Raw genomic sequence first — 27,001 nt, forward strand, 5'->3', positions numbered from 1 at the left:
AATTTGATTTCCATTGATAATTTTTGTGTGATTTTGTTGTCAGCACATTCAACTATAGAAAGAAAAAATTTAATAAGAATATTTCATTCATTCAGATCTAGGATGTGTTATTTTAGTGTTCCCTTTATTTTTTTGAGCAGTGTAATACTGAAAGTATAAGCTGGCTAGCACTGCAGTGCATAAAATGCGTTGAGTAGTTGACTCAGAGATAGACAGTTTTGAATAAATTAATATCTTCCAAAATTAAGGAAGAGAGAGCTACATTTCATAGTGTATTTTTTTCACTTTCACCTACTTAACTAGTCAAATGCAGCCAGTTAGTTCAGCCTACTCAAACAGAGGGATGTTAGCTTGCTAGCTATTGCTAGCCAATACTGGAACTCTTCGATGTCAAGGTAAGCTTTTGATGTTATTAATTTATTGACCCCGGGGCTCGTGGTTTAACCGCTAAACTGATTGCTGCTGACTACATTGTACTGCATGATTGTAGTTAGTTTACTAATACGTTAGTTGTAGGTAGTAGCTATGTTGATGATGACGTGAGAATGATGTAGGCTGTTGTCATCGCCAAGGAACTTGAGAGCTTCAAGTTCCTTGGCGTCCACATCATTAACAAACTAACATGGTCCAAACACACCAAGACAGTCATGAGGTGGGCACGACAAAACTAAAACTAAAAAGATTTGGCATGGGTCCTCAGATCCTCAAAAGGTTTTACTGCTGCACCATAGAGAGCATCATGATGGGCTGCATCACTGCCTGGTATGGCAACTGCTCGGCCTCTGGCCGCAAGTCAGTACAGGGGGTAGTGCGTACGGCCCAGTACATCACTGGTTCCAAGCTTTCTGCCATCCAGGACTTCTATACCAGGCGGTGTCAGAGGAAGGCTCTAAAAATTGTCAGACTCCAGCCACCCTAGTCACTGTTCTTTCTGCTACCGCACGGCAAGCGGTACCGGAGCACCAAGTCTAGGTCCAAGAGGCTTCTAAACAGCTTCTACCCCCAAGCCATTAGACTCCTGAACAGCTAATCAATTGGCTACCCAGACTATTTGCATTGCCCCCGCCCCCCCCATGCTGCTACTACTCTCTGTTATTATTTATGCATATCCACTGTAATAACTCTACCTACATGTGCATATTACCTCAATTACCTCGGCACACATTGACACATTGACTCTGTACCAGTACCCCCTGTATATAGCCCCGCTATTGTTATTTACTGCTGCTCTCTATTTGTTATTCTTATCTCTTATTTTCTTAACTGCATTGTTGGTTAAGGGCTTGTAAGTAAGCATTTCACTGTAAGGTCTACCTGTTGTATTTGGCGCATGCAACAAATGCGATTTGATTTGTGCAGCGGTTAGCGACCATGATATGAAGGTTTAGCTTGGAAAGTGTTTTATGCCTGGTCACAGATAGCTGATGTGTTGTGCACTGAAGTCCACAAACAAATGGAAAAGGTGAGAGGAAGAGAGAGCATAGATAGACGTGAGACGATATTATCTTGTCGTGTTCAAAACAACTCGGAACTTGAAAATCTCGGACTTCCAGCTACAGTGCGTTCAAAACAACTCAGAAAGAAAACTATCTCCGACTTGGGAAAATCGATTGGAATGGTCATCCAACTCAGAATTGCTACTCGTGAACATGGGCTTGTTTCTAGAGCTCTGACTTTTCGACCTGAAGATCACTGACGTCATGATTTGACCTCACATTTTTCAGAGTTCCCAGTTGTTTGAACGCAGCATATATACAATAAACTTTTAGTATGTGTCTGGTATGAAAGTGAACTGTGTTTGTGTGTGATCGGGTGTATTCATTGCGCCGATTCTGTTTCTTAAACTGAAGCAAACGGAATGAAACTTGGATAAACATTCCTGAATTTGTCTAATAGAAACTCTCATTTGTAACTTTTGGACTAATGATTAGCTAGATGCAGGCAAGAGTGTGCAGAGCAGTATTGAATGTGTCACTGTCTGTCAACTTGATTACTCAAAATTATTTTGACCTGTGCACGTGCTACGTTCTAAACTTTCATTCATAGGCTAGGTTGTAGCAACCTCATGATGGGTACAGGGAGTATCATATACAGTTGAAGTCAGAAGTTTACATACACCTGAGCCAAATACATTTAAACTCAAATTCCCTGTCTTAGGTCAGTTAGGATCACCACTATATTTTAAGAATGTGAAATGTCAGAATAATTGTAGAGAGAATTATTTATTTCAGCTTTTATTTCTTTCATTACATTCCCAGTGGGTCAGAACTTTACATACACTCAATTAGTATTTGGTAGCATTGCCTTTACATTGTTTAACTTGGGTCAAACATTTTGGGTAGCCTTCCACAACCTTCCCACAATAAGTTGGGTGAATTTTATCCCATTCCTCCTGACAGCTGGTGTAACTGAGTCAGGTTTGTAGACCTCCTTGCTCCCACACGCTTTTTCAGTTCTGCCCACAAATGTTCTATAGGATTTTGGTCAGGGCTTTGTGATAGCTGTTGGGGAATAATCAGAATTGGTTGGTAACATAGGTAAGATGTTTTATATTCATCATATGTTTGTAAGTTACTTCTCATCAGAATGTTATTTTTGTATAATACTGTGGCGGGGTTGCAGTATCTGTTCTATGTCAAGACTAAGTTGCTTGGCCCGGAGAGAGGGGAGAGGTCAAGCGTGTATCTCTTGGCTCCACAATGTCTGTGTGCCAGTCAGTGTGTCTCTGTGATCTTGTCAAGATAGGATGGATTTGATATATGCCTGTTGATATGGAGGATTGGTTTATGGTACTGAGTTTGAGAAAATAACATGTTTTAGGAGACAAAGCTGAACGATGAATTATGCCGATGCTGTGTTATCCTGTGTGTGTCTTTGCTATAAAGGATCTCAGTTAAAATGTGGAAGGGACTCTCAGAGAATTCATTGATAGACACTGAATTGATCTGAGAGTCACAGGGTTGTGATAGAGCTCATATAATTAAAGATGGACTTTGTGATAACTAACTCTGACTTGTGTGTGGTTTGCTCTCATGATTTGGTAAATAGAGGAAATTTCCACGACATAGCCACTCCAATACCTTGACTTTGTTGTCCTTTAGCTATTTTGCCACAACTTTGGAAGTATTCTTGGGGTCATTGTCCACTTGAGATGTTGCTTCAATATATCCACATAATTTTCCTACCTCATGATGCCATCTATTTTGTGAAGTGCACCTCCACAGACTTGTGGAGGTCTACATTTTTTTATAAGGTCTTGGCTGATTTTCTTTTGATTTCCCCATGATGTCAAGCAAAGAGGCACAGAGTTTGAAGGTAGGCCTTGAAATACATCCACAGGTACACCTCCAATTGACTCAAATTATGTCAATTAGCCTATCAGAAGCTTCTAAAGCCATGGCATAATTTTCTGGAATTTTAAAATCTGTTTAAAGGCACAGTCAACTTAGTGTATGTGAACTTCTGACCCACTGGAATTGTGATACAGTGAATTATAAGTGAAATATTCTGTCTGTAAACAATTGTTGGAAAAATTACTTGTCATGAGCAAAGTAGATGTTCTAACCGACTTGCCAAAACTATAGTTTGTTAACAAGAAATTTGTGGAGTGGTTGAAAAACGAGTTTTAAACTTCCGACCTCAACTGTAGTAGCCTAAACCTATCAAAGTTACATTAAACGGGGTGAATGGAACATGATTGACGGTCATAGAATATGCTGTAATAGAAATAAGGCCATGTTCATAAAAAAATTATCATCCTCCCTCATCTTTAATGGTACCGACCGCCACTGATCAAAATGCATATTGGGTTCATTCCAAAACATGTGAGTTTTTCAGTTTAATACATTGATAAGAAACGTGTTTAATATTTTCTGCCACTAATGGTCCCTTTTCTCTCTTTGTTCACAAGAGATCCTTTTGACTCTGCATTTTTTCTTGTGCCCTTTCCAGGGAGCAAGGTCATGAAGGAAGGGGGGGGGAACAGATGAGTGATGGTCTTTGGTGGCCTTTATGGCCCCTTCATACAATGAAGCACATTCCAGTTATTGTAACCCAATGGTAGGAAGGGTGACCCTGGTTCCTGTTTGAATGTGAAATTTTAAATGTCCTCCTCGTGGGCCCTCGTCAAACACCTGTCTTCCATGGCATGGGCCTGTGCCAAGTTGTGGTGTCTGGTTGGTATTATGCTTGGGTAGTATATATATATGTTTTTTTGTATACCATTAAAACTATTTCTTTGAAGTTTTTATATACATTATAATATCTGTTGCTACTTTTTAAGTAAATATCTGCATTCAGCTGTGCAATATGTGACCCACCACCTGGATTCGGGTCTCACTTGACTTCCGGCGCCGACAGAGATGGCCGCCTCGCTTCGCGTTCCTAGGAAACTATGCAGTTTTTTATTTTTTTACGTGTTATTTCTTACATTAGTACCCCAGGTCATCTTAGGTTTCATTACATACAGTCGAGAAGAACTGCTGAATATAAGATCAGCGTCAACTCACCATCAGTACGACCAAGAATATGTTTTTCGCGACGCGGATCCTGTGTTCTGCCTTACAAACAGGACAACGGAGTGGACCCTATGCAGCGACCCAAAAAAACGACTCCGAAAGAGAGGGAAACGAGGTGGTCTTCTGGTCAGACTCCGGAGACGGGCACATCGTGCACCACTCCCTAGCATTCTTCTTGCCAATGTCCAGTCTCTTGACAACAAGGTTGATGAAATCCGAGCAAGGGTAGCATTCCAGAAGGACATCAGAGACTGTAACGTCCTTTGCTTCACTGAAACATGGCTCACTGGAGAGACTCTATCCGAAGCGATGCAGCCAACGGGTTTCTCCACGCATCGCGCTGACAGAAACAAACATCTTTCTGGTAAGAAGAGGGGCGGGGGCGTATGCCTCATGGCCAACGTGACATGGTGTGATGAAAGAAACATACAGGAACTCAAATCCTTCTGTTCACTTGATTTAGAATCCTCACAATCAAATGTAGACCGCATTATCTACCAAGAGAATTCTCTTCGATTATAATCACAGCCGTATATATCCCCCCCCCAAGCAGACACATCGATGGCTCTGAACAAACTTTATTTAACTCTCTGCAAACTGGAAACGATTTATCCGGAGGCTGCATTCATTGTAGCTGTAGGCTAATCTGAAAACAAGACTCCCTAAATTTTATCAGCATATCGATTGCGCAACCAGGGGTGGAAAGACCTTGGATCATTGTTACTCTAACTTCCGCGACGCATATAAGGCCCTGCCCCGCCCCCCTTTCGGAAAAGCTGACCACGACTCCATTTTGTTGATCCCTGCCTACAGACAGAAACTAAAACAAGAGGCTCCCATGCTGAGGTCTGTCCAACGCTGGTCCGACCAAGCTGACTCCACACTCCAAGACTGCTTCCATCACGTGGACTGGGAGATGTTTCGTACTGCGTCAGATAACATTGACGAATACGCTGATTCGGTGTGCGAGTTCATTAGAACGTGCGTTGAAGATGTCGTTCCCATAGCAACGATTAAAACATTCCCTAACCAGAAACCGTGGATTGATGGCAGCATTCGTGTGAAACTGAAAGCGCGAACCACTGCTTTTAATCAGGGTAAGGTGTCTGGTAACATGACCGAATACAAACAGTGCAGCTATTCCCTCCGCAAGGCTATCAAACAAGCTAAGCGCCAGTACAGAGACAAAGTAGAATCTCAATTCAACGGCTCAGACACAAGAGGCATGTGGCAGGGTCTACAGTCAATCACGGACTACAGGAAGAAATCCAGCCCAGTCACGGACCAGGATGTCTTGCTCCCAGGCAGACTAAATGACTTTTTTGCCCGCTTTGAGGACAATACAGTGCCACTGACACGGCCTGCTACGAAAACATGCGGTCTCTCCTTCACTGCAGCCGAGGTGAGTAAGACATTTAAACGTGTTAACCCTCGCAAGGCTGCAGGCCCAGACGGCATCCCCAGCCGCGCCCTCAGAGCATGCGCAGACCAGCTGGCCGGTGTGTTTACGGACATATTCAATCAATCCCTATACCAGTCTGCTGTTCCCACATGCTTCAAGAGGGCCACCATTGTTCCTGTTCCCAAGAAAGCTAAGGTAACTGAGCTAAACGACTACCGCCCCGTAGCACTCACATCCGTCATCATGAAGTGCTTTGAGAGACTAGTCAAGGACCATATCACCTCCACCCTACCTGACACCCTAGACCCACTCCAATTTGCTTACCGCCCAAATAGGTCCACAGACGATGCAATCTCAACCACACTGCACACTGCCCTAACCCATCTGGACAAGAGGAATACCTATGTGAGAATGCTGTTCATCGACTACAGCTCGGCATTCAACACCATAGTACCCTCCAAGCTCGTCATCAAGCTCGAGACCCTGGGTCTCGACCCCGCCCTGTGCAACTGGGTACTGGACTTCCTGACGGGCCGCCCCCAGGTGGTGAGGGTAGGCAACAACATCTCCTCCCCGCTGATCCTCAACACTGGGGCCCCACAAGGGTGCGTTCTGAGCCCTCTCCTGTACTCCCTGTTCACCCACGACTGCGTGGCCACGCACGCCTCCAACTCAATCATCAAGTTTGCGGACAACACAACAGTGGTAGGCTTGATTACCAACAACGACGAGACGGCCTACAGGGAGGAGGTGAGGGCCCTCGGAGTGTGGTGTCAGGAAAATAACCTCACACTCAACGTCAACAAAACTAAGGAGATGATTGTGGACTTCAGGAAACAGCAGAGGGAACACCCCCCTATCCACATCGATAAAACAGTAGTGGAGAGGGTAGCAAGTTTTAAGTTCCTCGGCATACACATCACAGACAAACTGAATTGGTCCACTCACACAGACAGCATCGTGAAGAAGGCGCAGCAGCGCCTCTTCAACCTCAGGAGGCTGAAGAAATTTGGCTTGTCACCAAAAGCACTCACAAACTTCTACAGATGCACAATCGAGAGCATCCTGGCGGGCTGTATCACCGCCTGGTATGGCAACTGCACCGCCCTCAACCGTAAGGCTCTCCAGAGGGTAGTGAGGTCTGCACAACGCATCACCGGGGGCAAACTACCTGCCCTCCAGGACACCTACACCACCCGATGTCACAGGAAGGCCATAAAGATCATCAAGGACATCAACCACCCGAGCCACTGCCTGTTCACCCCGCTATCATCCAGAAGGCGAGGTCAGTACAGGTGCATCAAAGCTGGGACCGAGAGACTGAAAAACAGCTTCTATCTCAAGGCCATCAGACTGTTAAACAGCCACCACTAACACTGAGTGGCTGCTGCCAACACACTGACACTGACTCAACTCCAGCCACTTTAATAATGGGAATTGATGGGAAATGATGTAAATATATCACTAGCCACTTTAAACAATGCTACCTTATATAATGTTACTTACCCTACATTATTCATCTCATATGCATACGTATATACTGTACTCTATATCATCGACTGTATCCTTATGTAATACATGTATCACTAGCCACTTTAAACTATGCCACTTTGTTTACATACTCATCTCATTTGTACATACTGTACTCGATACCATCTACTGTATCTTGCCTATGCTGCTCTGTACCATCACTCATTCATATATCCTTATGTACATATTCTTTATCCCCTTACACTGTGTACAAGACAGTAGTTTTGGAATTGTTAGTTAGATTACTTGTTATTACTGCATTGTTGGAACTAGAAGCACAAGCATTTCGCTACACTCGCATTAACATCTGCTAACCATGTGTATGTGACAAATAAAATTTGATTTGATTTGATGTAGCAAAATAAAAAATGCTGCAAAGTTGGTTAGGAGCCAGGAAACAGGTGACTATGTCTATTGGCACCATCTTGTCCATCTAAAGTGTCTTCAGAAAGTATTCACACCCCTTGACTTTTTCAAAATGTTGTAGTGTTACAGCATGAATTTCAAATGTTTAGATCACTGGCCTTTGTTCACACCCTCTTAATCCTTAGCCCCACCCATCTCTTTAAGGATTCATTTGTGAGGCCCTGTGCTAAAACAGAGTGAGTAGTGTAGTAAACAACCAAAGATTTCAAGACTAAAAGTGGTGAAAGTAATAGCCTACAATAAGGGAAAACTCCAGGTAAAAATACACTTTATCAAGTCCTTGGCATATATCCTAATCTGACTTTGGTGAAGGTCATGTTGTTCTTCACATTAGTCTCTGGTAAACACACACTATATCAATAAACTCTGTTTATTTGTCACATGCACAGGGTACGGAAGGTGTGAATGGTACTTTAAAATGGTTACTTGCATATTTGCATAGTAGCAATATCAAAAACAGAAAGTGTCCAGATAAAAATGTTATAATTATTTTATGACGCTTTCCCAGACACACTTGTCTAAATTGATTGGTCATGTGAAATAAATGCTGTAACCACCCCGTGCCACATCTAGCTAAGTGAATGGGTCACATACTGTAGTATGAATCTGCAGGTAGCTAAAGCTAACCAACTAGGTTCAATGTTAGCTAGATAGATAACATTAGGCTATAACTAGCAATGCAAATGGATTTCTGATTCAAATAATATTACTTACCATATTATACATGTGAGCTAGCGAGCCAGCAAGCTAACGTTCACTAGCTAGCTAACAGTACGCTTGCAACTTGCAATGAAAACCATATAACTTTATGAACTGGACTGCCTGTTTTTGCAATTATTATTTTTGCAGTCGTTAGCATATTTAGCTAGCAGCCTCCATGGAAATTGTTATTACTTGTGCAATCTTCCAGCCAACAGGGTGATCCTCATTCATTACCGTCCCAAACCAATTCCAGAACTTCCTGGCATGGTGCTCTGCCAGGCTATGGTGTCTCTCTCAGTGTGCCTCTATCCCTCACCGCAGCAGTCCTTGAGCAAACCGGGCATTCCTCAAACTGGTTATCCCTGTCCCAAACTCCAACCCAGATATAGAAGGCTTAGTCTAATGAATGGAGAGTTCCAGTTCGTTCTAGAAGGAGCTTGCTCCACCAGTGTTGTGGTATTACTTTAATCATCTAATGAATATTACAGCATTCTTGACTCATCTTCTCCATTCACCAGGTGATTGCCAGGAGGAAAGAGGGCTCTGGGAAGGTAAAGGTGCTGCTCCACTGGACTCCAGAGGACATGTAAGTAGTATGGACTATCTTGGGCACCCTAATTGACTCTGAAGGGAGTATTACGGTCTATTCAATTTGTCTTTGTGTAACCAGGATAGGTCACTTAGCAACAGCCCTGGTTGTTTTCGAGGGATCCATAAAAACATCACATTGAATAAATCAGAAAAATTCACAATAAAGCAACATAAGAAATTGGTTGATGGGTAGGCGATGGTGTTTGTTTGTGTGTTTTTGTGGACTTCCTGACGGGCCGCCCCCAGGTGTTGAGGGTAGGTAGCAACACATATGTTCACCCATGACTGCATGGCCAGGCACGACTCCAACACAATCATTAAGTTTGCAGACGACACAACAGTGGTAGGCCTGATCACCGACAACGACGAGACAGTCTTCAAGGAGGAGGTCAGAGACCTGGCCGGGTGGAGCCAGAACAAAAAAATGTTTTTATGCATGTCTTTTCGATCCTCCTCCATACTAGGCCTGGGATATCCTTGTCTCATCGCGCACTAGCGACTCCTGTGCCGGGCGCAGTGCACGCTACCCAGGTCGCCAGGTGTACGGTGTTTCCTCCGACACATTGGTGCGGCTGTCTATCGGTCTATCTATAGAGGAGAGTTGAGAGGGAGGAGATATCACTTACTGAAACTTTTACTGATGGGGTAGAAGTGAGAGGGTGGGCATATTAGATCGGCATAATCTTCAGTCCATTCTGGGAGTGTGAGTGGATCTATTACTCAACTGGAGTAATGTACCCTCACTGGATCTGTAGGGGACGGTGTTAATGTGTTTGCGTGTTCGTGTCGCTTTCAGGGAAAAGTTTGACTTCATGTTTGTTTCAAATCAAATTTTATTAGACACTTGCGCCCGAATACAACAGTGAAATGCTTACTTACGAGCCTCTAACCAACAATGCAGAAGAAAAAAAACAGATGTGAATAAGAAATAAAAGTAACAAGTAATTAAAGAGCAGCAGTAAAATAACAATAGTGAGACTATATACAGAGGGGTACCGGTACAGAGTCAATGTGCGGGGGCACCGGTTAGTTGAGGTAATATGTACATGAAGGTAGAGTTATTAAAGTGACTATGCATAGATGATAACAACAGAGAGTAGCAGCGGTGTAAAAGAGCGGGAGAGGTTGTGTGTCTGTGGGGTGGGGGCAAAGCAAATAGTCTGGGTAGCCATTTGATCAGGAGTCTTATGGCTTGGGGGTAGAAGCTATTTAGAAGCCTCTTGAACCTAGACTTGGTGCTCCGGTACCGGAGAGAACAGAACAGCAGAGAGAACAGTGACTAGGGTGGCTCGATTATTTGACAATTTTTAGGGCCTTCCTCTGACACCGCCTGGTATAGACGTCCTGGATGGCAGGAAGCTTGGCCCCAGTGATGTACTGGACCGTTCGCACTACCCTCTGTAGTGACTTGCAGTTGAAGGCTGAGCAGTTGCTATACCAGGAAAGTGATGCAACCAGTGCTCTCGATGGTGCAGCTGTAGAACCTTTTGAGTATCTGAGGACCCATGACAAATCTTTTCAGTCTCCTGAGGAGGAATAGGTTTTGTTTTGCCCTCTTCACGACTGTCTTGGTGTGTTTGGACCATTCTAGGTTGTTGGTGATGTGGACACAAAGGAACTTGAAGCTTTCAATCTGCTCCATTACAGCCCCGTCAATGAGAATGGGGGCGTGCTCGGTCCTCCTTTTCCTGTAATCCACAATCATCTCCTTAGTCTTGGTTACGTTGAGGGATAGTTTTTTTGTTCTGGCACCACCCGGCCAGGTCTCTGACCTCCTCCCTGAAGACTGTCTCGTTGTTGTCGGTGATCAGGCCTACCACTGTTGTGTCGTCTGCAAACTTAATGATTGTGTTGGAGTCGTGCCTTGCCATGCAGTCATGGGTGAACATATGTGTTGCTACCTACCCTCAACACCTGGGGGCGGCCCGTCAGGAAGTCCAGGATCCAGTTGCAGATGGAGGTGTTTAGTCCCAGGATCCTTAGCTTAATGATGAGCTTTGAGTGTACTATGGTGTAGAATGCTGAGCTCTAGTCAATGAATAGCATTCTCACATAGGTGTTCCTTTTGTCCATGTGGGAAAGGGCAGTGTGGAGTGCAATAGAGATTGCATCATCTGTGGATCTGTTTGGGTGGTATGCAAATTGGAGTGGGTCTAGGGTTTCTGGGTTAATGGTGTTGATGTGAGCCATTACAAGCCTTTCAAAGCACTTCATGGCTACGGACGTCTGTAGTCATTTAGGCAGGTTGCCTTCGTGTTCATGGGCACAGGGACTATGGTGGTCTGCTTGAAACATGTTGGTATTACAGACTCAATCAGGGACATGTTGAAAATGTCAGTGAAGACACTTGCCAGTTGGTCAGCACATGCCCGGAGCACGTCGGCTATGGAGAGCGTGATCACACAGTCATCCGGAACAGCTGATGCTCTCATTACATGCCTCAGTGTTGCTTGCCTCGAAGCGAGCATAGAAGTGATTTAGATTTTCTGGTAGGCTTGTGTCACTGGGCAGCTCGCGGCTGTGCTTCCCTTTATAGTCTGTAATAGTTTGCAAGCCCTGCCACATAAGACGAGCATCGGAGCCGGTGTCGTACGATTCAATCTTAGCCCTGTATTGACGCTTTGCCTGTTTGATGGTTCGTCGGAGGGCATAGCAGGATTTCTTTTAAGCTTCCGGGTTAGAGTCCCGCACCTTGAAAGTGGTAGCGCTACCCTTTAGCTCAGTGCGAATATTGCCTGTAATCCATGGCTTCTGGTTGGGGTATGTACTAGAGGTCGACCGATTATGATTTTTCAACGCCGATACCGATTATTGGAGGACAAAAATGCCGATACCGATTTAAATCGGGCGATTTTTAAAATGTATTTGTAATAATGACAATTACAACAATACTGAATGAACACTTATTTTAACTTAATATAATACATCAATAAAATCAATTTAGCCTCAAATAAATAATTAAACATGGTAAATTTGGTTTAAATAATGCAAAAGCAAAGTGTTGGAGAAGAAAGTAAAAGTGCAATATGTGCCATGTAAGAAAGCTAATGTTTAAGTTCCTTGCTCAGAACATGAGAACATATGAAAGCTGGTGGTTCCTTTTAACATGAGTCTTCAATATTCCCAGGTAAGAAGTTTTAGGTTGTAGTTATTATAGGAATTATAGCACTATTTCTCTCTATACCATTTGTATTTCATATACCTTTGACTATTGGATGTTCTTATAGGCACTTTAGTATTGCCAGTGTAACAGTATAGCTTCCGTCCCTCTCCTCGCTCCTACCTGGGCTCGAACCAGGAACACATCGACAACAGCCACACTCGAGCAAGGGGAACAGAACAAGGGGAACAACTACTCCTAGTCTCAGAGCGAGTGACGTTTGAAACGCTATTAGCGCGCACCCCGCTAACTACCTAGCCATTTCACATCACATCGTTACTCCAGCCTAATCTCGGGAGTTGATAGGCTTGAATTCATAAACAGCAGAGCTGCTGGAAAAACGCACGAAAGTCCTGTTTGAATGAATGCTTATGGGCCTGCTGGTGTCCACCATCGCTCAGTCAGACTGCTCTATCAAATCATATAATTAATTATAACATAATAACACACAGAAATACGAGCCTTAAGTCATTAATATGGTCGAATCCGGAAACTATCATCTCGAAAACGAAACATTTATTCTTTCAGTGAAATACGGAACCGTTCCGTATTTTATCTAATGGGTGGCATCCATCAGTCTAAATATTCCTGTTACATTGCACAACCTTCCTTCAATGTAATGTCATAATTATGTTAAATTCTAGTTTGCAATGAGCCAGGCGGCCCAAACGGTTGCATATACCCTGACTCTGCGTGCAATAAAGGCAAGAGAAGTGACACAATTTCACCTGGTTAATATTGCCTGCTAACCTGTATTTATTTTAGCTAAATATGCAGGTTTAAAAATATATACTTCAGTGTATTGATTTTAAGAAAGGCATTGATGTTTATGGTTAGGTACACGTTGGATCAATGACGGTCCTTTTTTCGCGAATGCTCACTGCATCGATTATATGCAACGCAGGACACGCTAGATAAACTAGTAATATCATTCACCATGTGTAGTTATAACTAGTGATTATGATTGATTAAGTTTAATGCTAGCTAGCAACTTACCTTGGCTTCTTACTGCATTCGCGTAACAGGCGGGCTCCTCGTGAGGCCGGTAGTTCGAGCGTTGGACTAGTTAACCGTAAGGTTGCAAGATTGAATCCCCGAGCTGACAAGGTAAAAATCTGTCATTCTGCCCCTGAACAACGCAGTTAACCCACCGTTCCTAGGCTGTCATTAAAAATAAGAATGTGTTCTTAACTGACTTGCCTAGTTAAATAAAGATTAAATATGTAAACTTGAAATCGGCCCTAATTAATCGTCCATTCCGATTCATCGGTACATACAGTCACTGTGGGGACGACGTCCTCGATGCACTTATTGATAAAGCCTGTGACTGATGTGTTGTACTCATCAATGCCATCGGAAAATCCTGGAACATGTTCCAGTCTTTGATAGCAAAACAGTTTATTTTACCGTTATTTAACTAGGCAAGTCGGTTAAGAACAAATTCTTATTTTCAATGACGGCCTAGGAACAGTGGGTTAACTGCCTGTTCAGGGGCAGAACGACAGATTTGCCGCCCCATATATAGACCGAGTCAGTGGTGCTTCCTGCTTTAATTTTTGCTTGTAAGCAGGAATCAGGAGGATAGAATTGTGGTCGGATTTACCAAATGGAGGGCGAGGGTGAGCTTTGTACGCATCTCTGTGTGTGGAGTACAGGTGATCTATAATTTTTTTTCCTCTGGTTGCACATTTAACATGTTGATAGAAATGAGGTAGAACTGATTTAAGTTTCCCTGCATTAAAATGTCCGTCCACTAGGAGCGCCGCGTCTGGGTGAGTGGTTTCCTCTTTGCTAATTTCCATATACAGCTGACTAAATGCGGTCTTAGTGCCAGCATCCGTCTGTGGTGGTAAATAAACAGCCACAAAAAATATAGCTGAGAACTCTCTAGGCAAGTAGTGTGGCCTGCAATTTATCACAAGATCCTCTACTTCAGGCGAGCAAAATCTAGAGACTTCCTTAGATTTCGTGCACCAGCTGTTGTTTGCACAGACACCCCCCCCCCCCCCCCCATCTTACGGAGTATGCTGTTCTATCTTGCCGGTGCAGCGTATATCCCGCTAGCTGAATATCCATGTCATCATTCAGCCACGATTCCGTGAAACATAAGATGCCTCGTCTAATATATTGTCCAATGATTGCACATTGGCGGGAAATATTGACGGTAACGGCAGCTTTCCCACTCGCCTTCTGCGGATCCTTACGAGGCATCCCACTCTGTGTCCTCTGTACCTGCGTCTCTTCCTCTTGCAAATAACTGGGCTGTTGGCCTTGTCGGGTGTTCGGAGAATGTCCTGTGCGTCCTGCTGTTTGAAGAAAAAATATTTGTCTAATACGTGGTGAATGATTGCTGTCCTGATATCCAGAAGCTCTTGTAAGATAAGGTTGCAGAAACATTATGTACAAAATAAGTTACAAATAATGAGAAAAAAAAACACATGAAACACCGTTTTCTTCCTGGGAAAGAGGAGGACCAAAATGCAGAGTGGTTATGGTTGAACATCTTTAATAAAGATGAAAACATGAACACTGTACAAAATAAGAAACCGTGGAAAAACCAAAACAGTCCTAACTGGTGCAAAACACAGAGACAGGAAACAACCACCCACAAAATACCCAAAGAATATGGCTGCCTAAATATGGTTCCCAATCAGAGACAACGATAAACACCTGCCTCTGAGAACCACTCTAGGCAACCATAGACTCACCTAGACAACTACACTGAACACAACCCCATAAATCTAATAAACCCCTAGACAAGACGAAACACAAATAAATCACCCATGTCACACCCTGGCCTAACCAAAATAATAAAGAAAACACAGAATACTAAGGCCAGGGCGTGACAGGTTGGGCGCCCGTAAAACTGCTGCCATTTCTTCCGGCGCCATCTTACATTTTACCACAGGTGGACTCCAATCAAGTTCCATCAAGGATGGAAACTTAATTTTGGTATTGGTGTTTTTTATTTATTATTTATTTATTTCTAATACATTTGTAAAAATGTCTAAAAACCTGTTTCGCTTCATTATTATGGGGTATTGTGTGTAGATTGATGAGGAAATCTATTGAATAAATTTTAGAATTAGCAACAAAATGTTGAAAAAGTCAAGGGGTCTGAATACCCTCATTTAGCCTCATTTATCCCTCATTTACTGAAGTGTTTCCTTTATTTTAGGAGTTACCTGTTAAATGGATTGAGAGGTATCGCTTAGGTCGCAACAAAATGAAATATGATGATAGGTAGCAATGATACAATTTTATGTGTGCAACATCTAAAGACCTTTGCCGTTATTGAAATGACGTATTTGGGTGTTTTTGAAGCCTTTGTTCATGTTTTTTCAGGGCCCCATATTACACAATAAGGATGAATAATTGATTTGCTTTGGGTATGTTTCTTGAAAACAAGTGAAATAACAAAGGTGTGTGGACCTTTCTATGACATTCCATTCACATCAAAAATAGAGATTTGGTTGTAAAAAAATAACTTATCCTTTAAAATCCTGAATGGGCATCACCCAGCCGAGCTGGGGGCAGCATGTCAGCGATGCTAGCATGTCACAGAAATGGGTCCTCTGTCTCCAAGATTTCATGTCGAGCTATGTACGATTCACTTAGTATAAAGCTAGTTGTGTATTATTTGTCTTCGGGAACTGTCCAACTGGCAACAGCTCTGGTGGACATTCCCCACCTTTTACACTGCTGCTACTCACTGTTTATTATCTATGTATAGTCACTTTACCCCTACCTACATGTACAAATGACCTCAACTAACCTGTACCCCCGCACATTGACTCAGTGTCGTTAACCCCTGTATATAGCCTCGTTATTGTTATGTTAAGTCAATATTTTATTAACTCTATTTCTTGAACTGCATTGATAGTTAACCTTTCTGATCTCCCCATCCCGGATCCGGGATCGTGAATACAGACTCAAGCTCATTACCATAACGCAACGTTAACTATTCATGAAAATCGCAAATTAAATGAAATAAATATGCTAGCTCTCAAGCTTAGCCTTTCGTTAACAACACTGTCATCTCAGATTTTCAAAATATGCTTCTCAACCATTGCAAAACAAGCATTTGTGTAACAGTATTGATGGCTAACGTAGCATTTAGCATTAGCATTCAGCTGGCAACATTTACACAAAAAAACAGAAAAGCATTCAAATAAAATCATTTACCTTTGAAGAACTTCAGATGTTTTCAATGAGGAGACTCTCAGATAGCAAATGTTCAGTTTTTCCTGAAAGATTATTTGTTTAGGACAAATCGCTCCGTTTTCTGCGTCACGTTTAGCTATGAAAAAACCCCTGTATCCAGGATTGTGTAAATCTATCAGCAAGCTCATTAGCATAACACAACGTTAACTATTTATGAAAATCGCAAATGAAATGAAATAAATATGCCATCTCTCAAGCTTAGCCTTTTGTAAACAACACTGTCATCTCAGATTTTCAAAATATGCTTCTCAACCATAGGAAAACAATCATTTGTGTAAAAGTAGCTAGCTAGCGTTAGCATTTCGCGTTAGCATTTAGCGTTAGCATTAGCGTTAGCATCCAGCACGCAACATTAACAAAAACATAAAAGCCTTCAAATAAAATCATTTACCTTTGAAGAACTTCTGATGTTTTCAATGAGGATACTCTCAGTTAGATAGCAGATGCTCAGTTTTTCCAAAAAGATTCCTTGTGTATTAGAAATAGCTCCGTTTTATACATCACATTTGGCTACCAAAAAAAATCCGAAAATTCAGTCCTCAAAACGCGAACTTTTTTCCAAATTAACTCCATAATATCGACTGAAAACATGGCAAACGTTGTTTAGAATCAATCATCAAGGTGTTTTTCACATATCTCTTCATTGATACATCGTTCTTGGACACATGCTTTCTCCCCTGAATCAAATGGTAAAGTAGAAGCAGCTGGCAATTGCGCACCGAATTCGACGCAGGACACCAGGCGGACACTTGGAAAATGTAGTCTCTTATGGTCAATCTTCCAATGATATGCCTACAAATACGTCACAATGCTGCTAAGACCTTGGGCGAACGACAGAAAGTGTAGGGTCATTCGTTGCGCAATCACAGCCATATAAGGAGAGAATGGAAAACAGAGCTTCAGAAATTCTGCTAATTCCTGGGTGATGCATCATCTTGGTTTCGCCTGTAGAATGAGTTCTGGGGCACTTACAGACAAAATCTTTGCAGATTCTGAAACTTCAGAGTGTTTTCTTTCCAAAACTGTCAAGAATATGCATAGTCGAGCATCTTTTCGTGACAAAATATCGCGCTTAAAACGGGAACGTTTTTTATCCAAAAATGAAATAGCGCCCCTAGAGCTCTAACAGGTTAAGGGCTTGTAAGTAATCATAATCCTTATATAAATAGGCCCTTTTAATTTTGTCTGGCTTGCCATTCCAAATAAAATGGAAACATTTTTGCTTATATAATTTAAAAACCGGTTGCTAGGTGTAGGCAAGACCATAAGCAAATAGGTAAACCGGGATATGAATAAAGCGTAAATCAGGGTTAATTTTACACAAATAGACTGGTATTTTCCTTTCCATGGTAGCAAAATCTTTTAATTTTTGCAAACTTTTTATACTAATGTATTGGATTGAGAATTTCTTTCTTTCGGGATATGTTTACAGAGTATGTCCACATAACCGTCAGACCATTTTATTGGTAAACTACACGGTAATGTTACAGTTGTATTTGTTAGTGATCCAATATGTAATATTGTACACTTATCATAATTTGGTTGTAATTCAGAGAGAAAATGTATCTAGTCCTTCTATGAGGCTGTGGAGGGATCCAAATTGTGGGTTTAAAAGAAAACAACATCAATCATCAGCATACAATGACATCTTTGTTTTAAAGCCCTGGATTTCTAACCCCTTGATGTTATTTTTTGATATGAATTGAACAGCTAACATTTCAATAGCAATAATAAATAGATATGCCGATAGTGGATAACCTTGTTTTACTCTCCTCTTGACAGTTTAAAACTTTCTGAGAATTAGCCATTATTTACTATTTGAGGTTTGTAGTTTTTCAACTCAGCCCCCATTGAAGATACAGGGTGATATTAGTTATGTTTCACTTCCCAATGCTTCCACTAGATGTCAATAGTATTTAGAACCTGTTTTGAGGATTCTACTGTAAAGGAGGGGCTCATAAGGCCTCTTTGGCACTCTGCCAGTGAGTGGTCTGGCAGAGTGCCACATCCTCGGTCTGGCGCGCTCACGTGAAAGGTAACTACGTTCCACTTCATTTGTACAGACAATGGATTTGTCCGGTTGGAACATTAATGAAGTTTTATGTTAAAAACATCCTAAAGATTGATTCCATACTTAGGTTGGCAAGGAACTTTTTGAACTGTTTGTCCGATGTTCAGGCGCGACCTGAACGCGCTTTTGGATTTGTTTACCAAACGCCCTGACAAAATAATACATTTGGAAATAACTGATGGACATTATCGAACAGATCAAGCATTTATGGTGGAACTGGGATTCCTGGGAGTGCATTCCGATGAAGATCATCAAAGGTAAGTGAATATTTAAAATGCTATTTCTGTAAATTGATGTGGCTCTCTGCAATATCACCGCATGTTTTAGAACTACTGAACGTAACGCGCCAATAGTAAACTCAGATTTGTTGATATAAATATGAACTTTATCAAACATAACATGAAGTGTCATCTGATGAAGATCATCAAAGGTTAGTGATTAATTTTATCTCTATTTCTGCTTTTTGTGACTCCTCTCTTTGGCTGGAAAAAATGGCTGTGCTTTTCTGTGGCTTGGTGGTGACCTAACAATCATTTGTGGTGCTTTCGCTGTAAATCCTTTTTGAAATCAGACACTGTGGCTGGATTAATGAGAATTTTATCTGTAAAATGGTGTAAAATACTTGTATGCTTGAGGAATTTTAATGATGAGATTTTTATTGTTTTGAAGTTGGCGCCCTGCACTTTCACTGACTTTCACTCTCAGTCCTAGACAGGTTAAAAGTGCTTTCCTCACCATCTTAAATAAGCATGCCCCATTAAAACAATTCAGAACTAAGAACAGATAACAGTTCACTCCAGACGTGACTGCCCTTGACCAGCACAAAAACATCCTGTGGCATACTGCATTAGCATTGAATATCCCCCGCGATATGCAACTTTTCAGAAAAGTTAGGAACCAATATACACAGACAGTTAGGAAAGAAAAAACTAGCTTTTTCAAACAGAAATTTGCATCTTGAAGCACAAACTCCAATAAGTTCTGCGACACTGTAACGTCCATGGAGAATAAGAGCACCTCCTCCCAGCTGCCCACTGCACTGAGGCTAGGAAACACTGTCACCACCGATAAATCCACAATAATCGAGAATTTCAATAAGCTTTTTTCTACGGCTGGCCGTGCTTCCACCTGGCTACCCCTACACCGGTCACCAGCTCTGCACCCCCCACAGCAACTTGCCCAAGCCTCCCCCATTTCTCCTTCAACCAAATCCAGATAGCTGATGTTCAGAAATTCTAAAAGAGCTGCAAAATCTGGACCCCTACAATACAGCTCGGCTAGACAACCTGAACCCTCTCTTTCTAAAACTATCCACTGCAATTGTTGCAACCTCTCTTACTAGCCTGTTCAACCTCTCTTTCGTATCGTCTGAGATCCCTAAAGATTGGAAAGCTGCCGCGTTCATCCCCCTCTTCAAAGGGGGAGACACTCTAGACCCAAACTGTTACATATCTATTTCCGTCCTGCCCTGCCTTTCTAAAGTTTTCGAAAGCCAAGTTGACAAACAGATCACCTACCATTTTGAATCCCACCGTACCTTCTCCGCTATGCAATCTGGTTTCCGAGGTGGTCATGCCACGCTCAAAGTACTAAACAATATCATAACCGCCATCAATAAAAGACAATACTTTGCAGCCGTCTTCAGCAACCTGGCCAAGGCTTTTGACTCTGTCAATCAGCACATTCTTATCGGCAGACTCAACAGCCTTGGTTTCTCAAATGACTGCCTCACCTGGTTCACCTTCTACTTCTCAGATAGAGTTCAGTTTGTCAAATCGGAGGGCCTGTTGTCCGGACCTCTGGCAGTCTCTATGGGGTTGCCATAGGGTTCAATTCTCAGGCTGACTCGTTTCTCTGTATACATCAATGATGTCGCTCTTGCTGCTGGTGATTCTCTGATCCACCTCTATGCAGACGTTCTGTGTAATTCTGGCCCTCCTTTGGACACAGTGTTAACAAACTCCCAGACGAGCTTCAATGCCATAAAACACTCCTTCCGTGGCCTCCAACTGCTCTTAAATGCAAGTAAAACTAAATGCATGCTCTTCAACCGATCGCTGCCCGCACCCACCCGCCTGTCTAGCATCACTACTCTGGACGGTTCTGACTTAGAATATGTAGACAACTACAAATACCTAGGTGTCTGGTTCTCTCCTTCCAGGCTCAGATTAAGCATCTCCAATCCAAAATGTAATCTAGAATCCGCTTCCTATTTCGCAACAAAGCATCCTTCACTCATGCTGCCAAACACACCCTTGTAAAACTGACTATCCTACCGATACTTGAATTCGGCGATGTCATTTTCAAAATAGCCTCCAATACCCTACTCAATAAATTGGATGCAGTCTATCACAGTGCCCTCTGTTTTGTCACCAAAGCCCCATATACTACCCACCACTGCGACCTGTATGCTCTCGCTGGCTGGCCCTCGCTTCATATTCGTCGCCAAACCACTGGTTCCAGGTCATCTCTAAGTCTTCGCTAGGTAAAGCCCTGCCTTATCTCAGAACACTGGTCACCACAGCAGCACCCACCGGTAGCATGCGCTCCAGCAGGTATATTTCACTGACCATCCCCAAAGCCAACTCCTCATTTGGCCACCTTTCCTTCCAGTTCTCTGCTGCCAATGAATGGAACGAATTGCAAAAATCACTGAAGCTGGAGTCTTATATCTCCTTCACTAACTTTAAGCATCAGCTGTCAGAGCCTGTACACAGCCCATCTGTAAATAGCCCATCCAACTACCTTTATCCCCATGTTGTTATTTATTTTTTATCCTTTGTACCCCAGTATCTCTACTTGCACATTAATCTTCTGCACATCTATCACTCCAGTGTTTAATTGCTAAATTGTAATTATTTCGCCACTATGGCCTATTCATTGCCTTACCTCCCTAATCTTACTACAGTTGCACACACTGTATATAGATTTTTCTATTATGTTATTGACTGTACGTTTGTTTATCCCATGTGTAACTCTGTGTTGTTTGTCACACTGCTTTGCTTTATCTTGGCCAGGTCGCAGTTGTCAATGAGAACTTTTTCTCAACTGGCCTGCCTGGTTAAATGAAGGTAAAATAAAACAATTAATGAAAATATATAAATATATCCAGTCATACTTTTTCAAAAGCCTTTTCAAAGTCAGCTATGAACACCAGGCGTGATTTCCCAGATGTTTCATAGTGTTCTAATGTTTCCAGTACTTGTCTTATATTATCTCCAATGTATCGTCCATGTAAAAAAAATGTCTCATTAGGATGAGTAATATCCGATAATACCTTTTAAATTCTATACGCTATGCATTTTGCTAGACTTTTTTAATCACAACACTGAAATGTAAGAGGCCTCCAATGTTTTAAAAGGACTGGATCTTTATATTTCCCACGTGTATCCTGTTTCAGTAATAATGAATCATAAGGTTTGGTATACCTCCACTGGTATGCCATCCAGTCCTGGACTTTTCCCAGACTTAAAGGCTTTAATTGCATCAAGAAGTTCCTCCTCTGTAATTTGGCCTTCACACAAGTCTTTCTGTATACATTATTTATAGAAAGAAAATCCATACATTTATCTTCGGTTAGTGGAGATCCCCCATAGTCTCTTGCCAACTCTCCCTTCCCCTCTGCTCCGCCATCTTTCTCATTCGCCTCTTACCTGCTTGCCATCTATCACCCCTCTCTCTCTTTTTCTCTGACCACATGTTTTAACAAAGCCCATGCTCTAACCACATGTTCTGTGTCTCTCTCCCTCTGTATTTGTGTGTCGTCCTGCAGCCTGCCTGATGTGTGGGTGAACGAGACGGAGCGTTCTCAGCTGAAGACAAAAGTGGTTCACTTATCCCAGCTACCACAAGACACCGCTATGCTACTAGACCCCAACATCTACAGGTCAGTGTGCGTGCGTGCGTGCGTTGATCAATAAGTTGTGATCACAATAAAATCTGGATGCCCCCAAAATAAAGTACACTACATGGCCAAAAGCATGTGGACTCCCCTCCAATTGAGTGGATTTGGCTATTTCAGCCACACCCGTTGCTGACAGGTGTATAAAATCAAACACACAGCCATTCAATCTCCATAGACAAACATTGTCAGTAGAATGGCCCGTACGTAAGAGCTCAGTGACTTTCAACGGGGCACCGTCATCGGATGCCAACTTTCCAACAAGTCAGTTTGTCAAATCTCTGCCCTGCTAGAGCTGTTCTTGTCAACTGTAAGGGCTGTTATTGTGAAGTGGAAACGTCTAAGAGCAACAACGGCTCAGCCGCAAAGTGGTAGGACACACAAGCTCACAGAACAGGACCGCGAGTGCTGAAGTGAACAGCGCGTAAAAATCGTATGTCCTCAGTTCCAAACTGCCTCTGGAAGCAACGTCAACACAATAACTGTTCGTCGGGAGCATCATGAAATTGGTTTCCATAGCCGAGCAGCCGTACACAAGCCTAAGATCACCATGCGCAATGCCAAGCGTCAGCTGGAGTGGTGTAAATCTCGGCGCCATTGGACTCTGGAGCAGTAGAAACGCATTCTCTGGAGTCATGAACTACGCTTCACTATCTGGGGAAGGCCTTTTCCTGATTGAGCCTGTGGAGGCTGCTGAGGGGAGGGTGGCTCATAATGGCTGGAATGGAGTGGTATCAAAAAATAAAAACCACGTCTTTGATTTGTTTGATACCATTCCATTTACTCCATTCAGGTCATTATTATGAGCCGTCCTCCGCTCAGCAGCCTCAGCAGCCAAAGCAAGGTCTATAAAGCAAGGTCTATACAGAATTTTTTTTTCGAGATCGTTGTGGAAGAACTTGACTGGCCTGCCCAGAGCCCTGACCTCAACCCCATAGAACACATTTGGGATGAATTGGAACACCGACTGCCAGCCAGGCCTAATCGCCCAACATCTGTGCCTGACCCCACTAATACTCGTGTGGCTGATTGGAAGCAAGTCCCTGCAGAAATATTCCATCATCTAGTGGAAAGCCTTACCAGAAAAATGGCTGTTATAGCAGCAATGGGGGGGGGATCAACTCCATATTAATGCACAGGATTTTGGAATGAGATGTTCAACGAGCGTACTACTTTTGGCCATGTAGTGCCTTAATACCATAAGCTCTGAGTGGCCATAGAGAGGCCCCTGTCCGTGTTTTGTGCCATCTTTCTGCACGTTACTGCTACCCACCAGGCGGCGCCAACCCTTGACTTCCCCTCTAGAAAACCAGGCCGCGAAGAAACACTTGAGCCTCTTCACATTCACACCACTCACCAAGAACAAAATGATGTCAAGCCCAAAAAAAGAGAAGTGGTTATGAAACTGCCATTTCCCATGTGAGATGTGTGTTCTCTGTGTATGTGAAGAGGCAGGTGTCCTATGCTCATAATTGCTGTCCCAGCCTTCTCCAATGCTATTGGCTGCAGTGAAATCTGGAGAGGAATATGAGGTGAGGTATAAGCACACTGCCATTAGAACTAAGGGCAAGGTTCACCATGATAATGCATGGTCAAGTGGCTTTGGCTAAGACCTGAAGGCACTATAGCCCCCTCAGAGTGACCAGGCTAGCAGCTTGAATCCCCCTCATTGTATCCATTATATATTAAGATTTCTGCAGCACTGTGCAGGGCTATCCTTCACTGCGGCGTACTTCCATAGCCACGGCAAGGTAATGGAAAATAAGGTTAGGTTTATGACCTGCCATAAAAGACTGAAAATTACTGAAACAATGTGCCTAAAATAACAAAACGGTCATAAATTAAGAGATATATTGCACGCAACAGAGGCACGGCTCCAGTCCTTTCCCAGAAATTTTAGGGAGAGTGGGGGCAGGTACTGATGATTTTAACTTTGCATGATGGCGCGACAGAAAAAAAAGACTTCCGGCCAATGGATGTAAAGGACTTTATAATCCAGTTTACCCCACCCGTCGTCGTCTGACTGTCTTTATCAGGCACATTCATATTATCTGACACACACACACTCTTTTTCTTCTTTTTTTTTCTTCCCCCCCCCTGTATGGCTCACTTGGTAGAGCATGGCACTTGCAAAACCTCCGTTGTTGGTTCGATTCCCACAGGGGTCCAGTATGAAAATGTATGCACTCTACTGTAAGTCTGCTAAATGACTAAAATGTAAATGTCTTCACATACGCTCTGTTATGTCTCCTCAGAGCGTTACCACAGAAGCAGCTGAAGCGAAGGTAAGCATTACATGTCAAGAGCTAATCCTTTCATTGTCCCTACAGTCTGAACTACTGGTGAGGTCATATCTACAATCTCACATCTTTTTCCTTATTTGCAGTCTGTAAGGAGTCTTCTGTGGACAGAGGACTACAGAAGGGAAGAACTCCTGTTCTTAGGATGTGGGTCTATATGGGAGCCTCTACGTCTGTTGTTCCTTGAAAGGAGGAGACTAGCAGAAGGGACCCTGGACAGAGGAGAGATGTTACATCTTTTTTCTGTTTAGAGTAGAGAATGTTTCCTATTTCCTCTGTATTTTTAAACCCACCACCCACCACTGCATCAGTCTGCAGCATTTAAAATGGTTCTGTTCTTTAAAAGGTAATGAATGTTTTATATTAAGTGCTAAACTTGAAAAGAAAAACTAGTATAAATTATTTTAAGTGTACCACTAAAACTATGGTTTGGTTGTTATACACAACTGCGTAAAGAAATAGTTTAATTGTGTAGAAAGTAACATACAGCATTTTTTGTAGACATTGTTCATCTTGTAAATATTTTTTGCAGATTTGTTATTTTTATACCATGAAATACTGTAGTTTATTGTGAATTTATTATTTTTAAGCATAATGTGTAATTATTGTTTCAATGTGAAAGCTCTTTTTGTAACCTATTATTGTTGAAATTATGTCAAATTAAATCATCAATCCATATAATGTTCATGTTGTCTCCGATGATTAAAATTAAGATAATATTAAGATAAAGATTAAGATAAAATGGGGATAATGGTAATGATGACTTGTATAGGCAACCCATTATTGCATGACAGTGCTTATTCTTGGGCTCTCTTGCTGTTGTCAACAATTTGATAGTGTCTATCTTCACTAGTTATCACAGCCACAAAGTCATAAACCCTGGCCATTTCTACAATTTATCTCCTTACAATTTGATTTTAAACCTAACCTTAACCATAACCACACTGCTACCCTTATACCCAACCCTAACCTTAAATTAAGACCAAAAACCCTATTTTTGTTTTCATTAAGTTTTACAATATAGCCTATTTTGACTTTGTGGCTGTGATAACTAGTTGAAACCGATCGATACAAACGTGTACATTGAAGCATGACCTCTAACCTTTTAGCACCTGTGACCACTAACTACATTAGTGTTAACTAGAACTCCTGAACCCCAAGGCATGGTTAATTCATGAGTATGGTAAAACATTTGTGTAATCATTATAGACTATTTACCATGTGTATGTATACAGTTCAACATTCAATATGAGGACTTGTGAACTTAAATTTCACTCTATGTTGAAAGTGGAATATATCACCAATAAAACAAAGACAGAAAGGTAAAAGGATCTTGTTGAACAGCACTAACTATTGCTGTGTGTGTGTGTGTGTGATAGGAAGAGAATGATCACATAGTGAAATATAGTTCAGAATTTATGAGTTAGTCTTATGAATTAGATTTAAAATCATTTCTGTGTCTTCTTCTTGGGAACATCATGGTTTGATATTTTAAGGACACCACTGTCATGGCTGGCTGTTCCTTTCTAGGAAAAGCCTTGTTGGGTAGACACACAAACAAACACACAGTACTGCAAACAATTTTACATCCGGGGTAAATCAAACATGATTTAGACCTTGTTTATGGAAACGTGTTTCTATCTGTATTTCAATGTTGCAACTTGCTGAAAATTGTCCGGTGTAAATATCATCTCAAATAAACAGTACTGCAAAAAAAAATTGCTTACAGAGTGCATCAAACATGATTTAGACCTTGTTTTTGGAAAAGTGTATATTTCTGTATTTCTTGGTTGCAACTTGCTGAAAATTGTCCACAGTGTTCCTATCATCGAGTTTAAACAGTTCTGCAAAAACATTATCATCAAACATGATTTAAACCTTGTTTATTGAAAAGTGTTTTTTTCTGTATTATTGGATGCAACTTGCTGAAAATAGTCCAGTGTTCCTATCATCGAGTTTAACTTTTATGGCTGCAGGGGCAGTATTGAGTAGTTTGGATGAAAAGGTGCCCATATCAAACGGCCTGCTCCTCAGTCATAGTTGCTAATATTTGCATATTAGTATTGGATAGAAAACACTCTGAAGTTTCTAAAACTGTTTAAATGATGTCTGTGAGTATAACAGAACTCATATTGGCAGGCAAAATCCTGAGTTGAAATCAAAACAGGAAGTCAGAA

The 27,001-nt window shown here is 42.0% G+C and overlaps 1 protein-coding gene across 4 annotated transcripts in view; it reads left to right on the forward strand.

Annotated features, from left to right (window-relative positions):
• Nucleotides 1-26,543, forward strand: part of LOC139409000 (zinc finger protein aebp2-like) — a 68,342-nt gene extending 41,799 nt beyond the window's left edge. For 2 of the 4 annotated variants that reach the window (XM_071153603.1, XM_071153629.1), the window contains exons 6-9: nt 9,096-9,163; nt 22,396-22,509; nt 24,780-24,809; nt 24,911-25,505. In XM_071153603.1, coding sequence (XP_071009704.1) covers nt 9,096-9,163; nt 22,396-22,509; nt 24,780-24,809; nt 24,911-24,917 — 219 coding nt within the window. In that variant the 3' untranslated portion in view covers nt 24,918-25,505. Of the gene's footprint in view, nt 1-9,095; nt 9,164-22,395; nt 22,510-24,779; nt 24,810-24,910 lie in introns of all 4 variants that reach the window. The other 2 variants (XM_071153612.1, XM_071153621.1) reach the window with 2 other exon arrangements.
• The last annotated feature ends 458 nt before the right edge of the window (nt 26,544-27,001 follow it).

The sequence above is a fragment of the Oncorhynchus clarkii genome, chromosome 1, assembly GCF_045791955.1.
Source record: "Oncorhynchus clarkii lewisi isolate Uvic-CL-2024 chromosome 1, UVic_Ocla_1.0, whole genome shotgun sequence".
Taxonomy (NCBI): domain Eukaryota; kingdom Metazoa; phylum Chordata; class Actinopteri; order Salmoniformes; family Salmonidae; genus Oncorhynchus; species Oncorhynchus clarkii.